This window comes from Nannochloropsis gaditana, assembly GCF_000240725.1.
Source record: "Nannochloropsis gaditana CCMP526 unplaced genomic scaffold scaffold200, whole genome shotgun sequence".
Taxonomy (NCBI): Eukaryota; class Eustigmatophyceae; order Eustigmatales; family Monodopsidaceae; genus Microchloropsis; species Microchloropsis gaditana.
This window is the reverse complement of record NW_005803753.1, coordinates 27,017-43,974: the sequence shown is the minus strand read 5'-3', so window position 1 is coordinate 43,974 and position 16,958 is coordinate 27,017. Positions and strand designations below refer to the sequence as shown.

The window sequence follows — 16,958 nt, the reverse complement described above, 5'->3', positions numbered from 1 at the left end:
CCCCCGTCCCCGAGCCTCGCAGGCACTGTGGGACACACCCGAATTTGAGCGCACCAAGCAACACGTAAGTGCCCGAAAGAGCCAAGCACCTTCTTGGCCATTGCTTCATGTGCTGTTGTTGGCGGGTGGGTCGTGGATGATGAACATGGCGTGACTGTGCGGCTTGGATCTCCATGACGCGTCGTGATGGCCCAATCCACGTCGAAAGAACGTTTTAGAGATGCTCCGGTTCGGACACGAAGACCCCGTCACAGCTGGGTTGAATAAACTGATTCCTCCCGGTGAAGGGCACGCTCACACTTTGGGCAGGGCGACACGGCGTATTTTGTTGCCTGTCTTTCGTCCTCGTGGCGTGTCACACACTCGATGGCGGCTCATGGTTTGGGCGTCAGTGGGCTTCGACCGCTCCATGTTGCAAAAGTGCGTATGACATGCCTTTGGCAGCAAGCGAGAAGGGCGTCGGCAGACAATCTGGCGTCTCAGCGCGTTTTGATGAGAAACACTTGTTTATGACCCAGCCGAACATAGTGGTATGATCCTTGTGAAGCACTTATTGTGGGATCTGTTTTGGACAAACTCGCTCTGACTGCCAAAAGTCTCCTCCTGGGACTTGGCACCACCCCTGCAACACACTCGAGAAAGGTAGCGGACGAAGTGGCGACTTTTTTTAAGCAGTGACCTTTTACTTGGTCTCACAGACTTTGATTTAAGTACCACTATGTCTGTAATACTGAAGCCTTGCGTTCATTCCTATCACCCGACAGCATCAGAGCACGTCACCTTTTCCCGTGTTCCAGTCGTTCGAATGGAGACAAGCAACACCAGCACCAGCACTCTAGGCGCGAAAGCTTTACTCCGCGGAACAGTAGCGGCGCTAGCCATTTCTTCTAGCCTTGCCTTCTTCGCCCCATCTTCTCATCCCTTGCGCTCGACGGCCGCGGCTGCTTCGCGTTGTAAGTGGGAGGTGGAAAGAGAAAAAGCTGTGCACGTTCTGGAAGAAGTTTGCTTTGCAACCAAAATTCCACGCCACAGAGGGCTGATTTAGGGCACACACTTGTATCGTGATGAGAAATATCCGCCAAAATTCATGTTTCGTATGTGTCTCACTCTTCGACAGTAACGCGCCAGCGGGCAGTAGCTGTGGAACCCCCCGCCGCTGCGCCGGCCACCAAAGATGCCAAGCCCGATTGGGAAGCAGACTTCCGACGTAAACAGTAAGTGAGACTTCCAACATCGAATCTGGAGGACAACCATGGGATGGTTCACGATCAGGGGGTGGACGCTAACTATTTCAGCCCGCAAACACTAACCTTCGCCATGTGTGGTGGTGGGAGGAGGCTCCACTGTGTTGAAGAATAACTGTCACTAAATGTGATCAACGCATGCACCTGTGTCATGGCTCGCTCATCATCAATATGCCATCTGTTTTCCCACTGCGACCGCAGAGCCTCTAATGAGTTGATGCACGTCTACCCAGACAAAGTTGAGGTAATTACCAGCCTGGAGCCCATGGTAGAGGGTATGCTTTCCAAGCTGCTTCTTCCCACCGGAGAAAAAGCGTGGCAGCCACAGGACTTCGTGCCAGACCTGACGAAGGAGGGTTGGGAGGAGGAGGTCAAGGAGTTCCGCGAAAAAGCTGCCACCCTCCCCGACGAGACTTTGGTAGTGCTTGTCGGAGACATGGTGACGGAGGAAGCCCTACCAACTTACCAGACCTTGTTGAACACCTTCGAGGGCGTCGACGATCCTACTGGCACCTCACCATCGGCTTGGTGCAAGTGGACCCGGGGTTGGACCTCGGAAGAGAATCGCCATGGTGACTTGCTGAACAGATACCTGTATTTGACGGGGCGAGTGGACATGCGCGCTATTGAGTGCACCATCCAGCACCTTGTAAGTGTCCGTGAAGAGATGAGGATGAGGGAAAGCGCGTAGCGTACGCAGTGAAAGGTTGCAATTGCATGGGAGGAGAGCCCATGGGACTCGAAACGAAAGTCTCGCGTAAGCGGGAAGATAGTGATCTGATGTTGTTATTACTGACCATTTTTATGTACACACAGATTTCTAGCGGATTTAACCCCAAGATCAAGAAAGACCCTTACAAGGGCTTCGTCTACACCTCTTTTCAGGAGCGAGCCACCAAGATTTCTCACCAGAATGTCGCACGTCTTGCGAACAATGCAGGAGATGGTAACCTTGGCCTTATCTGCAGCAAGATTGCGGGGGACGAGTCGCGACACGAGAAGGCGTACCAGGCCATTTTCAAGGAGATCTTGAACAGAGACCCGGAGGGAGGCCTTAAGTCGTTCTACGAGTTGATGACAGACCAGGTAAAAACTAGATCTTGACCCCTGCTAGCGTGATTCGACGTGGTTGACTTCTGTACTTAGGAACCTTAACCTAACTTCACCCCCCCTTAGATCACCATGCCCGCCGTAATGATGACAGACGGGCACGATCCAGACCTGTTCGAGCACTTTTCCATCACTGCTCAGAAGCTAGGTGTCTACACGGCCGTGGATTACGCAAATATCTTGGATCACCTGGTGGAAATCTGGGATATCGAGCACATTGGAGGCCTTTCTGGTGAGGGTGCACGCTATCAAGAAAAGCTTTGCAAGCTCGGCCCGCGGTACCTGAAACTGGCTGAGATGAGCTTAGATCGTGTCAAGAAGATGCCGAAGACTCCTTATTCTTGGATTCATGGCCGCATGGCGTAGATGTGGGCGGGTTAGGCAAAGGGTAGAGGGGTGCGCTCGAAAACGTGCCATTCGTAGGCGGATACGGGAAAAGACAAAGAGGATAATTACTTTGTTCTTTGTGAAGAATTCAGGGATGGATCTTCGAGTTGAAAAAAAGGAGTTTTAATTCCGGGAAACTAGGAGGGAGATGGGACGAAAACATCAAAAAGAGCCTCGGCGGATCATGGAAGGGTCACACATAGCTTACGGGTCAGGTGTGAAATTTTTCTCAGGTTCGGAGTTGACAACGATAGAACAGGAAGATCGTTGCAATGAAGTTCCTGTCAACCATTTCTTCGAAAGGGCATATGGAAGAGCGATTGGATGGAGGAGGCGTAAGAATGGATACATGAAGGCGAGAAGCCAGGCCGGTGTACAAAATTGACAGGGAAGAATCTTGGCAGGGATAAAAATGAGCAGCGCGACAAGCGTAGTTTGTGGCAGGTGTGAGACGACGGAGACACGGTATGGGTCCACGTGAGACGGCAATAAATTGGTTATCTTTTATAATGTACTATTTTTTACTTGTCATCGTGCCTGTGTGGTACGATATTTACCAGTAGGCCGCGAGGCAGGGTACGCAGGAGTGAGAAGGAACCAGAGTAGTTTTTTGAAAACAAGATGATCTATGAAGGAGTGAGAAGGATCTAACGAGAAGTATAGGAAAGCAGTATCACCGCTACTACAAATCTGAAACGTGTCCAATTGTGGAGTGCCACGAGAACCCATGCGAGAATCGCGTCGCACCTGATGCCCAGGAAGGTGCACGGAGGTAGGGCAGGTCGAAACGCGATGAACAGGGGCGAGTGACGACTAAAGCAGATTCGATTGTGGCTTAAAAGTGGATTTTAGCGACGGAGAGAAAGGTAGGCTCTGTGCGTAATAGGGGCTCGTAAATTTGACGCCTCTGCCAGCCTGGGGCCGTTTTCATTGCATGAGAGAGACGAGCGTAGAGTTTTGGTGTAAGCCCGTGCGACCTAAAAGAATGATTCGAGAAGTCTCGAAACCGTCTCGAGTGAAATATTTTGCTTTTTTCCCATTTGGTATGAAGCACATTTTTACGCAACCACGAGATGTCGATTTCACTTCGCAGGCACATCGTGCCACTCTCCCTCGCGGATACGACGATGACCCCCCTTCGGAATAATCTTAACATCATGGCTCTCATTTTCCGTTGCGTTGGCTGCTGACTGACAGAGCGACGAGCGCCGGAAGCGCCGCTTGCACGCATTGACGATTTCTATCAACGTACATGAGACAAAGGCTTCTTTGCTGCTCCCGAACATGGCCGACGGTGGCAACTCCACCAAGTGCAGGCCACAATCAAAAATGAGGTCGGCAGGCAGCATCCTTTTATACCACCACCACACCCTCCCTTCCTCTTCCAAGCGACATTGTTCGCAGTAATGGAGGAAAGCAGGAAGTCGATCAGAAGCTGAAACAGGGGCAGATACTCCGGCCTCGGAAGTCATTTCGTCCTTACTGACCGCGAGTCCCACGTTGTCAGCAACGATTGGTGAATCGAGTCCACAGCGAAATGTTCGGTCTTTCGCATGATTCTTTTGAAGCGCAGAAACTGCTTTATGTATTCTCTCCGCTGGCCAATTTCGCATGCATCCTACCATCGCCATATCCAGTAATGTGTGAGGTAGGTGGAGTTTTGCCGCTGCAATCGCCCAGGCAAACATCTCCGCGTAATGTTTAGTCTTGTCTTCGCTAACGGTGGAGTACTGCGCGTGCGCAAGAGGGATAACAGCAGTCCATTCGTCAATGAAAGAGAGCCAGTCCGCGCGATGCAAAGCATACGGCGGTCCCACATTGTAAAATTGGTTTGCCTCAGCGAAACTTACTCGACTGCAGCCGTCCGTGTCCTCCTTACAGACCGGAAGCTCCCTCCACACGGAGCTCAACGAGTAGGCTTGGGCGGTCGGCCGCCCCCGCATTTGAGCAATCACCTCGCGACCACTTTTCGGAACCCGAAAAAGAATTTCGTCGCTTAAGTTTGTTTGACGAAGTTTTGGGGCTTCATTGACAGAATTCGTTCCCCAAGAAGCACTCGGCAGCAGTCCTAGCTCCCGCGGCCCAAATGGCGTCATGAAGAGGAAATCGGGGTCAATTGAAATGACGACCACATCTTCATCGCTCTCATCGAAAGATGCATCAGGTCCAGCCACTTCTCGAAGTGTTCCTCCGCCCATTTTATCCAGCCAAAAATGTAAGCTTTGCGCTTTGTTGGCAAATTTGTATCTTTCGGATGTGTTGGCCACATGGGTCATATCGTCCACGAATATCAAATGGAATCGAAAGCGAGGCGTCGAGCTTGGATGCTCGGCAAACGCTGCATGTTCCGCTTGTATCTGTTCTTTTGTCAGTTGGTCGTCCCCTGTCAATGAAGCTTTTTTCTCGCATCCACACACCACCCTGACGATTGCGCCACGCTGGCCTACACGCTCCGCGCTCTCCAACATTGTCATCGCCTGCCAATGCTGAAAACTTGTGCAGTCAGTCGAAAATTGAATGATGATTCTATCCTCGGCGTCGATTTCCGGGAATGATACTTCATAATCAATTTGGGCATTGCTGCTGGCCTTGCTCTCCACACTTATGCCATTTTCAGTGTCCGCCTCCGTTGCCGATAGTTGGTGCGCCAAGCGTTTTCTCCAAATGGCTTTTAATTGGTCATCGTACAGATCGAGATGAAAACCAAGAATGTAGGGTAATACAAGGCAACCGAAAGAGGAAAACGCCAAGACTTTGAGAACGATGTTACGCCGTCTGGCACTTGAATGGGGATGATAGGTCATGGTGATAGGGTCCCAAATGGTGGCAGGCTTCTTGCAATGAAGCCGCCCTTTGGCCCTGTTTACCTGATTGTGCACCTTTCGTTGTGAAATGCGTGGGCGGTTTTGAATGGTGTGCAAAGTGTTGCAAACATTGAGTCGAGTGCCGACGCAGTGGCCCATTTCAGCGACCCGGCCTTCCGGTCGCCTTGAATAGAAGGGGGGGGCTCGTCTAGGGGCGAAACCTATGGCGAATGGAGTGTAAAACTTACCGCATCTAAGAAGTGCACATCGCCCAACACTCTGGCTCAGAGGGTGGACAGATCACGTAACAATGCACCTCATCTCGGTCTTCTCGTTTCCGTCACAGGCGCTTCCTTCTTGCCGAAGTGTTGTCAAGATACTTGAGCCCAAAGAGCGACTAGATCTTGCACGATTTACAAGAGCCCCATTTCGGGTGAAAATGTACTTGTCCTACGACCGATCAAGAAGAAATGGTGGTAAGCTGCTCGCAGTCTACCGATCTTTCGTCCTGCTTGTTATCTTCCTCTGCCATCTATCATCCGCCTTCCAGCCCTCTTCTCTCGTGCAGTACTCGGGGAGGTCGAGGGGAGACATTCTGTGTAAAAAAGGATCGAGTAGCGGCAGTGGACCACCAGCATCAAAGGGATTTGGATTTGGTGCTAAAAAGGAAGCAAAGGGAGACAAATTCAAGTACACCGGCCGTCTAAAGCCTGGTGTATTGAGTCCTCCCCGAGATGTCCCAGCAGACATATTGCGGCCCGACTATGCTCTTGATGGGTAAGCAGTCGACGGCCGATTGTTGGAATGGCTCATAGATGCTGTGATTGTGTAAATTTTGGAGTCTTTCACTTAGTTCCTAGGACGCGCAACTTATTCCTGTTTCTCTGACAAATATCACAGGATGCCGAAAGCTCGCGATCCGCCGTTGCCTTGGATGATCGAAGTGAAATCTCCGGAGGATATCGCCGCTATGCGTGCCTCTGGATTGGTCGCACGTGAAGTACTGGATGCTGTCGGTCGACAGATCAAGGTGGGGATGACGACTGACGAGATCGATAGCATCGCGCACGGGGAAACGATAAAGCGGGGCGCTTACCCCTCACCGCTAAACTACCAAGGGTTTCCCAAGTCGTGCTGCACAAGCTTGAACGAAGTCGTCTGTCACGGCATTCCCGACGTGTCGACCAAATTGCAGGATGGTGATATAGTTAACGTGGATGTGACCGTCTATTATAAGGGGTATCACGGGGATTGCTCGGAAACCTTTTGTGTTGGGAACGTCGATGAGGCAGGGAAAAGGCTTGTCAAAGTTACATACGACGCGTGGCAAAAAGCAATTGAGTTCTGCAAGCCTGGGCGTCCTTACAAAGACATCGGTGCAATTATCGAAGAGTATGTAACCAAGGAGGGCTTCACCACCGTGCGAGAGTTTTGCGGGCACGGTGTGGGAAAGGTTTTCCACACCACACCCAACATCCTTCACTTCAAGAATAGCCAACCTGCGGGGGTGATGCAGCCTGGACACACGTTTACCATCGAGCCGATGATATGTGAGGGAACGAATAAACACATATTGTGGCCAGACAAGTGGACAGCAACCACTGCTGATGGCGCTAGGTCGGCCCAATTTGAACATACGTTGCTCATCACTCCGAGTGGTGTGGAGGCGTTGACAGGTCGCCTACCAACCTCTCCGAAGTTTTTTTGGGAGGTCTGACGAAACAAATGTGGTGTGGCGAGAATGGCCGCACGAGGAGAATAAATTGCAGATGCTTCCTTAAAAATGAAGAAATTAAATTTTGATTTTCAAGATTTTTATTTTGGGTGCTACTTTGGTCTTCCCTCGTGTTTTACAATCGTTTTTTTTTCCTGTAAGCATCTTTCAAACTTACAAGACAGGAGCTTCGCGTGCGATGACATCAGTATTTCCCCCGACATCTTACTATGCTTGAATCTGGTATTTCCGGCACTCTTATTAACATAACTTGTTAGGAGATCGGCGGGTGAGAAAATCTCATCCGCCCCTAAAAACGTTGCGTTTGAAAAGTCCTCGGTCGTCGGCTGGCGATGCGGGCACACACCACTTTTTTTATTTTTATTTTTCACTTTGCAATAAAGTACCTTAGGATCTGTGCCTACGTAGCATATCTCGTAATGTCATACTTTCCTACTTCTCTTGATTAATTTGTTACAGCGTTCCCTTGGATATGGACGAAAAGGGTAGAGTATTGCAAGGCCGTCTCGATTTTTGTGAAAGAAATGTTACAACGCTCCGGCAGGGGGTCAGGGCTCTTTTAAGAAATCACGATGAAGGATGCAATGTGACAATGGACCTTTCTCAAAAGGTTCGCGACACGGCTGCACAAGAGCAGTTCATCGATCTGCAAGAAGACCTCATCGCAATAGCCGAATGTACCAAGAGATTAGCAGAAGAACGCAGGACGATTATGTGCGAGCGTGCCGAAGAGCGGGTTATCTCTACTTTTGACCTCATTTTAAGTCGTGTTCTGCATCCGACAAGGCTTTTGTTGAAAGATAGGGAGAGAGCTCTTCGCAAATTTCGAGCCATGGAGAGGAAAATTACATGTAAGTACATGTGGGGGACTGAATTAAGGGGTCAATGAAAAAGTATTCGGTGACAATAGCCCTGCTTGATCTGTAAATATCTTGATAGCGTCACCCTCTTCCTTCTTCTTCAAGTTTCAGGAGAACAGACTCTGCTGAGCATGCTTAACTTGGAAGATGACGCAGATACAAAGCAGCAAAAGCTGGCTAATTACAGCGAGTGCGCCAAGCATACCGACGAAGTGGTGGACTGTAACTTTCGATGCTTCGAAAAAAGTAGAGTTCTGGAAATGAAGGCCATGCTGGAGGAGACCTTGCGTGCGGAGATGCTGTACCATTGCCGGGCATTAGAAATCTTGGAGCCCCTGTGCGTCTCCATGCGTCGCTTAGATCCGGATGAAGCCATGGCCAGCATGACCCAAGAGCTAGACGAGCTGAACACCGCGGAGGACGAAAATAATGGGCAGAGCAAAAGAGCTCACATGAGGGGCAGAAACAGATGTTGAAGGAGACAAAGAAAATCAGGGCAGATTGGGAAAAAAAGAGACGAAACTTGATGCTGCCCATAATTTACTTCGGTTAGTGTGAGGACGCTTTATTTACATGCTTTACAGAAGGTTTTATGTCGTGTCTCCTCTTTCCTTAATGCCGCGATGCGGCGGAAGGGGTGACGGAGGCGCCTCTTAAAACACTCGGCATGTTCAAGTATTTGAGTTGCTTATGTCCTTGACGGATTAAAAATTCAATTTTCTGAAAATCCATTCGACTTACTGACGTAGCATCTTCTCGGAAACGCGTACGAGCCAATGTGTACGTTCCTCCATCTATTTTGCCCGCGTCTTTGACTCTGGCAGCGCGCAATACTCGTCGGTAAAGGCTGAGAACTTCTTTCTGTAGTCCCGAGGCTCGTTGCGGCGACATCCACCCTCACCCAATCCTGTCGAGGAGAACGTCGAGCTCAGTGAGAGAGGGTGTGATGATACATTGTACAGTCAGGTTCGCTGGCACAGGGAGCTGAGCAAGAGAAAGGAGGGAAGGAGGTCCGGAGGCGAAAAAAAAGATGACCGATGCGCTTCGAGCCTGACAAGGGGCGCCTTCATTTCCTATCAAATTATTCCTTAAACCTAGTCTCTTCGCGGTCCTCTGCACCACCCCAGGCATGACACCGTCCCTGGCAAGCCCTCGAGGAATGCCCGGTAGATCGATGGCACAGCATTCTACATCGCCTTCTTCTCAAGGAGTCCTCAGAGCACTTCGACACATCCTTTCAACCCCTCAAAGCCTCCTTGACACGTGCACGCCTCCGGAATCTGAGCCCGACTAGGCCTCTGTGTGATCATCAAGCTTTCCTCTGCTCCATCATCCCTCTTCAGGACCGGACAATGTTGCGAATCTGCACGCCCTCCCAAACCCATCCATGGGAGCCTCACCGGCCCCCGCCCCATTCCCTCCGCCGGGGATCCCTGCTTCCACCAGCCTCCCCTCCACCCAGGCCCGGGGGACGGGGCCCCGGCATGTACATGTCTGGCATGGGCGCGTGCGCAGGGGGGCGAGACGACGCAGGTGGTCCGGGTGGGTGGCGCCCGCCGTCAAAGGGTTCCTCGAAGCGTCCGTCCGCGGGGAACCTCCCTCCCGCAAACCCACCGGCTGATCCCACCCGTCCACCGTCGTATGGTCCTGGTGGCGCGTAGCGAGGGGGGAGGGGGGCGTAACGGTAGTCGTCATCTGCCGCGGCCCTTGGACGACGGGGACTGTAGTCCCGGGGCCGGCCGCCGGAGGAGGGGGGCGAGACGTAGCGGGATTCATACGGAGGAGCGTAGCGAGGAGGGGGGGAGCGGGAGCGAGCGCGAGAATCACGACGGTAGTCGTAGTTGTCGTAGAAAGCCGGTTGAGGAGGAGGGGGGAGAGGGCCGCCGCGGCGATAAGGGTCCTCGGGGTAGGGAGGTGGGTAACGACCGGGCGGGGGGCTGCGAGACCGAGAGCGCCCTCGACGGTAAGCGTAAGGGTCTGGGGGCATGTAGCTGGGCGGGTAGCGCTCTCGCGACCTGGACCGTGGACGATCGCGAGGCGGAAAACGGTTGTCGCCCCGCCGGTAATGCCCCGGGGGGCTTCGGCTGAGCCCGGGTCGCCTCTCAGGCCCGCGGTCTCGGCTCATCGGGGTGTCCTGTGGAAGGTGGATGCGGTTTCTTTTCAGACGTGTACATAATGTCCCCTTGTGTGGCTTTCAACCTTCACAGTTGCCAGGCCGTCCATCACAATACTCTCCACTCACCTCGTACACTTGGACCACCACGCCACGCAGTTCCGTGTTGTGAATGAGGCTCAAAGCTTCAATCATATCCTCGCGGCGGTGATACTCGATAATCCCTACGCCCGGAGTGCCACGGAGTACCTCTGTGTATAAAGGAGCCAATCCTTTCTTCCCTCTAGCGAAGTCCTTCAAATCTTGCCAGGTGGCTTCACGCGGCATACCTTCCACTCGAATCCGAAAATCAGACCGCTGCATCTCAGGACGAGGACCTTCTCGTTTCGGGCCCTTCGCTTCTTCTACTGTCAATATCAAACCGTGCAGTTCCTTTTTGTTCATGCCTTGGGCGGCCGCAACAACGGCATCCTCTCCTTCTCTGCCGCGCACGAATTCTACGAAGGCGTACCCATCTTTCTTCATGTCCACGCGATCAATTGGCCCGTAGCCGCTGAAAATCTCCCTCAACTCATCTCCCGTGACGGAAGGCGTCAAGTTTCCCACGTAGAGGCGCGTGCCAGGCATGATATATTTTTTACTTCCTTGTTTTAAGGGCGAGTTGGCAATTGACTTACCTCAATGCTTTGTTCCCACTGAATCCAGTTCAAACTTCCGTACCACCTACACCCCTTGTCCGCAATCTGTAGGACCGTATGACCAAGGACCGTGTGAAGCTTGACAGAAAACGTTGTGAAACGATGCACTGGCCACCACGCCCGTGGGGAGGGCGGCCGCGGCAGTACCCAGGGCGGGCCCCTCACGTGATGTTTCTCGCCCCGAGTCTCGCCAGCCCCGACAGACCCCGCCTCCGGGCACGTAAACCCCATGCCGTGCGTGCACGTCGGGTTCGACGTGCGGACACGCCAGAGGAACGTTCCTTCGCCGTTTGGAAATCTGCATGTGGTAAATGCATTTTTCCATTCTCGTTACCCTGTGCCGATGCGTCGAAAACGAGGACGATACATGGACGCATTCGGGTATCTCATAGACCCCCCAGTCCTAGTGGCAAATACCGTGTTCGCAAGTGTTGATTTTGACATGAGCTTTCTTTGTTTGACAGGCACCCTAACCAAAAAAAAATTTATGCTTAGAGCGTGCAAAAACCAAGATTATGTACCACAAGGCGTCGATTATCAGGCCATGCTTAAAAAATACAAACCCGTTTCACCATCACAGTACATGGATACCGAAAGTTGAGAGGTCGGCACCCATATGCCAATGACGATTGCCATGAGAAATCTCATCTCTAAGAGATTGCGGTCGAGCAAGTGTATTACAAGCATATGCTTATTTCTCACGTGTGGAGTTATTTTTACAAGTTACTGGGTAACCTTAGCCAGGAGTGTCGTGTCTGCGGGTAGCGCTACACTCGTCACAGAGGGATGCTGCATGGGTACAGCCTGTCCAAGCATACCTCCACTTTTAGCCATTATTTATCACATAGCTATAAACTACCTACCCCTCGATGAGAGCCCTGCTTGGAAGGCAAATGTTGCCTCCGCCGTGTTCTCGACCGCAACAGCCGGATGTCTCTTTTTGTGCGTTGCGCAATTTGGACGGGCACGATATCGTTACTACCAGTCTTTATGTACGTCAAGCTCTAAATATCGAGATACAGAGACGAGTATAACCACATTAATAGCTGCCGGGACAGCTGCAGGGCTTTTTGCATGGTCCCCCTTGGCGTGGAAATATGCCGTGCAAGCCACTCCATGCGCCCTAAGCACCGCGACGCTTGGTCTTATCCTCTATGCAGTGATCCAGTTTGGAAGTTGTTGGCAGCTCGAAGATCGCTTTTTTTGGGCATGTTGTGTCGCACTCTTGTGCGGTGTAGCTCTGTCCAGCCAGCGCGCGTCTTTCCCTTTTCTGGTGCCTATAATTTCCTATGTCGCTTGGTGCATGCGAAAAGACATAACGAACCAAAACCAGCGGGTCCTATTGCAGTGTACAGGAGCTTTTCTAATAGGTTTATTGCCCTATTTTTATCTGCCTGTAGTTGCATGGAACAATTATGCTGTCAATTATTATAATAAACTATCTTTGCGGGAGTTACGGCTGTACTCTCAACAGAGTACATACGACGAATCCCCCGGTTCAACACCCGAGCCAGACTGTTTTGGTACATATTTATGGGATTTGATTTGTGCTCAGGGTCTTGCTGGACTTGTACCATTGCTAGCTGTGGTCGGCTTATCTGCAGCAACAATGCGGACTGGTCGTTTCTTGCTACCACTTCGCCGCGACGGTGAACGCTACAAAGTCGCGGAAGCCACTGACAAATATATTCAACAAATAATAGCAGATGTCCCCTGTGTCAAAGCAACACCAATTTTTTCAAGGGAGATGACAAAGAAAGGGCCAAATCAGAAAAAAGAAAACCTTGCGCGTACTGAAAGCAACTTGCTAACATGGGCACTTGCGGGAGCTTGGGTTTGTTCCTTAGCAGCTTGGAATGGCTTCGGGACAATATTTTCCACGAAAGCAGAAACATTCGCAGGGATGGGTGCTGGAAAATGGATGGCTCCTAATCTCGTGGTTTTCATCTGGGCGGGGGTCGGCATGGACTGGCTTGCGAGCATGATGATGGTCCGTCAGACGACGGGGCAGAGGCATACATTGCTTCCATCTGCCACACAACTGTCGATATCAGTTTGCATAGTGTATGTGTTATTGGCGACATTTCAATTCAAACGCAGCTATATTGTATCTGACCATCATACAAATCTCTTCATTGATCGGTACGCGCGCTGCTTGCTTGCACCCCTACCGGCTGATGCGCTGCTTTTTGTGGAGCACAACCAGCTGTGGACATCAATGCAGTATGCGCAGCTTTGTGAAGGGTATCGACGTGATGTGACACTTCTTAATCTTTCGCGTATGAAAGAAGCTCGTTGGGCAATTGAGCAACGCTCATTTGGCAAAAAAGTTGTCTTCCCTGGAACTCACTGTGTCACTGAGACAGATACTTTGGCGCGTGCAACCGGAGCTTTTACCATGTCCAGCCTTTTAGATGTAAATATAGACCGAGTAGGGGGTATATTTGTTGCAGGTAATGTGACATTTCCCCATGCGGAAAAGAAATTGCGGAAATATTTCACGGAGCTGCCAATGGGCTTGACCATGCAGATCTTCAGGCATGAGGACGTGTGGAACTTGAAAAAGTGGACGGAAGATCATTGCGGAATATGGCGCGTGGTTCAGCATGGAGATTCATTTGCATTTCCTATATCAGATTTGCCGCCTCTAAAAAGATATGGAAAAGGAAGTCCAGAGTACATCGTTAGACGCGATTACCTTGACCATTTGGCCGAGGCCGCTGCCCACATGCTAGAGGAGGCAATCGCCCTTCGGGATCGATACTACAAGATCGCTGGAAATAATGCAACCGAGTCGAAAGCTGGCTTGACTGTTACCAAAATGTCTTCCTCTTTAATACTTAAATATTTTCTGGATGCAGCGTGGTGGCTTGAAGTGTTAATCACGTACGATCCGGAACACCCATCGTATGTGCTAAAGAATCTTGGTTTAGCATACATATATGCCTTACACTTGAGCCCAGCAATTTCATCCGCAGCAGCTGAGGCCCAACTAGTCAGAATTCCCCCTGGTAGTCCATTTTCTAACCTTGCTCTCAATTCCACGTCGTCGCGTTGGTACCGCGGTGCCGATCGCAATGAAATCGATTGGAGGATCTGGGCGATGAATCGCTTTGATGAAGCTTGGCGAGTGTGCTTCCAAAAGCCGGAAGATCTGGCTGATTCTGAAATAAATGTTATGCGCCACCAACATGCCATGATCATGACAAATATCGACCCACTCATGATTGAATAGTGGCGAGTTGAGGATGTAAGACCCAGTTTCCATCTAATTTGCTCAACAAAGATATATAAGTAATCTGACAACGAATGAATTGTCCTGTGCTGCGGTACTCTAAAAATGAGGGAAAATCATGCTCATGTTTCCTGTATATAGAGTTGACCAACGCAATTATTGGTACAGTAAGAATGCTACAGTACAATCTAGAGACATTTTTTGCTGATATCTAGCATAAGCATATTATAGATCGACGATCATTCTAAATCATGGCGGATGCAGGCAAAGAGGTCGTACGTCGGGCTCGCCGATTGCACGTCTCATAGTTGCGAAGTCCCGCGCCTACCCGGATGTAACGAGTACCCCCCGACAACCTCCTGGCCCCGCCCACTTGGCTGCGCTTACAAGCGAGCTCTCGAGACGGGTCAGGCAATTTCAGAGCGCTTTCCTCATGACACTCGTGTACACCATTCATTTTGTAGGGATTTGCTGTCTTACTGATGAGTTAAATCGCAGAACGTCACTGAAATTATCGGCTCGTAACCCACTTTCGGTAAAGGTAGAGGAAGCAAGTAGGCCTGGGTCACAGTAGAAGGCTGGAAAGTCGCTTGAATCCGCACCACCAGCAAGAATCTCAACCAATTGAAACAGGCTTAACTTTCTAATATCCGTCATCCGCTGGTTTCATCGCTCTCAGCCTCAAAGCACTCACATCGTTACAGTACCATCGATACTATTGGAAGAACTAGAAGTATGGCATGGGCGTGGAAAACATCAGCCATAGAAAACACTCGCTTTGAAATCAAATATACCCCATACTTTTCTTCAATTGGCCCTGTCTCTACTGCCTGTCCCACCTATGATCCCCGGGCTACCCGTATCTGGGTGAAGATCGAGTGCGACTACACAAGACGTATCCTCGTCAAAGCCATTGCCAAGCGGCAGTCCCGTTTATGTGGTGTTAAAAATCAAAAGGATGCCTCCATATTATGGGCAGACTACGAGGACCTGGATTTCGACCGAGTCCTGGCAAGTGGGGGTAAAATTAAAGCCAACTCGTACTTGGTCCGGAAAGGGCTAGCGCGGAAAGCTCAATTAGCCTATTATCTACGCAAATACATGGCGAAAAGACCAAGGTCAATACTGCATGGAGCAATCCCTGAGACCTTAGTCATCGAAACTTGGGAAGCGTTTGAGGAAGGGATGAGCTTTGGGGCGTTGGGTGCCACATTTGACGGAAATCTCACGGCGACACTCTCATTACGGGATCGATTGGACTGGTGCCTTCGGGACGCGAGAGAAAGGATTGCACGGTCTCCTGGCTCCACCTGGATTCTTAAACCAAGCGTCACCAATAAAGGCGCAGAAATAACTGTTTTTAAGGACTACCAAAGCATGAGGGACATTGTACGGACATGGCCTGACGTGCGTGAGTGGGTTTTGCAGGCATACATAGTCACTCCTCTTCTATACCGTCGCAGAAAATTCCATCTGAGGTGTTATGTTTTGGCAGTAGGAAATCTTTCTGTATACGTTTGGCGGCAAATTTTATTGCTCACCTCGACTGTGGAGTACGATTCAGAGGATCTTTGCAATCAGCTAGCGCACGTAACCAACACCGCCCGACAAGTGGAAGACGGGGAGATGTGCCCAGCGGCGGAGGATTGTGTTTTCTCATTGGATGACTTGGTTGATGATTTGAGAACAAAGCAGCATTTAAGTTTGGAGCAGGCGGGTGGAATTGTCAGCGATATCCGCGGGGGGATTGAAAATGTGACGGGAGAGCTTTTCAAGGCTTTGCACGGGGAGCGGACAGTCTTTGCTCCAGTTCCTCAGTGCTTTGAGCTCCTGGGTCTTGACTTTTTGGTGTCTATGGACCAAACAAGTTCAAATGAATCAGGTCTTCCACTTTTGACACCACAGGTTCATCTACTAGAGGTGAATCCAGGACCGGATTTCAAGCAAACAGGGCCGCGTCTGAAGTCGGTGATAGAGGGGCTGCTGGAGGCTACACTGGACGTGGCCGTCCTTGAAGACGAAGAAATCAGCAAAGATTTGGCATTGGTATACCAATCCTTGCACCCGGAGAATGGGGAGGTCGGGATGCGCTTATTAGACGGGTGACAGAGTGAAAGCTAACACATTTCTTTCGGCATCGAGCAGTGTCTCCACATCTACGCACGCTATGCACCCAATGATTTTTACACTGCGTAAAGTTAACAGAGTGTTGCTGTACACAAGTTCCTGCATCCGTCACTACTGGCACGAACTTTGACCCCCAGATCCCCCCTTTACGATGTATGCCCTCACTATTCTGTAATAAGCGCCAAATATTATCTGCGCCTCAATTTATGCCATCTGCTTCTTCTGGTCGCACATTTGAATACCGTTCGACACCAAAAGAATTGATGTCGAGATTTCTGATCCCAATGGTTCCAAGCAGCTTCTCGGGCAACTCCGCTGTCTCGTCCTCTCCCTGTAGTAAAATACCCATCTCCACCTGCAGGTACTTGGCGTAACCCCGGCACAGCGAGACAATCTGACTTGCCAGAGCGGAGGAAGCAATGTCGACATCCACCTCCACGTAGTCCTCCCCACGAAAGTAGCGTTGCGTGAGTTTCTGTCCCAGAATCGTCGGCTTATTCCCGACCGCCCATTTAATCATGGAGGGCCCGTCCACGATACTGGGGATTAGCTTGAAACGTTTATTCTTGAAGTCAGACAAAGGATACCGCCCCCCTCTCTCAGACTTGCTTTCCCCTTCCCCATCGTCCATGGGAAAATCCACGA

The 16,958-nt window shown here is 50.7% G+C and overlaps 3 protein-coding genes across 3 annotated transcripts; 2 read left to right on the top strand and 1 right to left on the bottom strand.

Annotated features, from left to right (window-relative positions):
- Nucleotides 1-7,867: 7,867 nt before the first annotated feature.
- Nucleotides 7,868-8,102, top strand: NGA_2122420 (uncharacterized protein; the record flags this gene model as incomplete). Its single annotated transcript, XM_005855426.1, has 1 exon — nucleotides 7,868-8,102. A coding segment is annotated over one exon (235 nt), but the record flags the coding sequence as incomplete, so codon positions are not given.
- Nucleotides 8,103-8,663: 561 nt separating this feature from the next.
- On the bottom strand, nucleotides 8,664-10,950 carry NGA_2031820 (lyr family of fe s cluster biogenesis protein). Its single transcript, XM_005855423.1, has 2 exons — nucleotides 10,931-10,950; nucleotides 8,664-9,047 (listed from the first exon to the last, which is right to left on the bottom strand). The coding sequence occupies exon 2, from the start codon at nucleotides 9,029-9,031 to the stop codon at nucleotides 8,753-8,755; it is 279 nt and encodes a 92-aa protein (XP_005855485.1). The 5' UTR covers nucleotides 9,032-9,047; nucleotides 10,931-10,950; the 3' UTR covers nucleotides 8,664-8,752.
- A 3,698-nt stretch (nucleotides 10,951-14,648) lies between these two features.
- Nucleotides 14,649-16,328, top strand: NGA_2076420 (tubulin tyrosine ligase). Its single transcript, XM_005855424.1, has one exon. The coding sequence runs from the start codon at nucleotides 14,922-14,924 to the stop codon at nucleotides 16,290-16,292; it is 1,371 nt and encodes a 456-aa protein (XP_005855486.1). The 5' UTR covers nucleotides 14,649-14,921; the 3' UTR covers nucleotides 16,293-16,328.
- The last annotated feature ends 630 nt before the right edge of the window (nucleotides 16,329-16,958 follow it).

Bases quoted from the DNA above. Each gene is read 5' to 3' on its own strand.
- NGA_2031820 (XM_005855423.1), bottom strand. From the start codon at position 9,031: ATGTCGCCGCAACGAGCCTCGGGACTACAGAAAGAAGTTCTCAGCCTT.
- NGA_2076420 (XM_005855424.1), top strand. From the start codon at position 14,922: ATGGCATGGGCGTGGAAAACATCAGCCATAGAAAACACTCGCTTTGAA.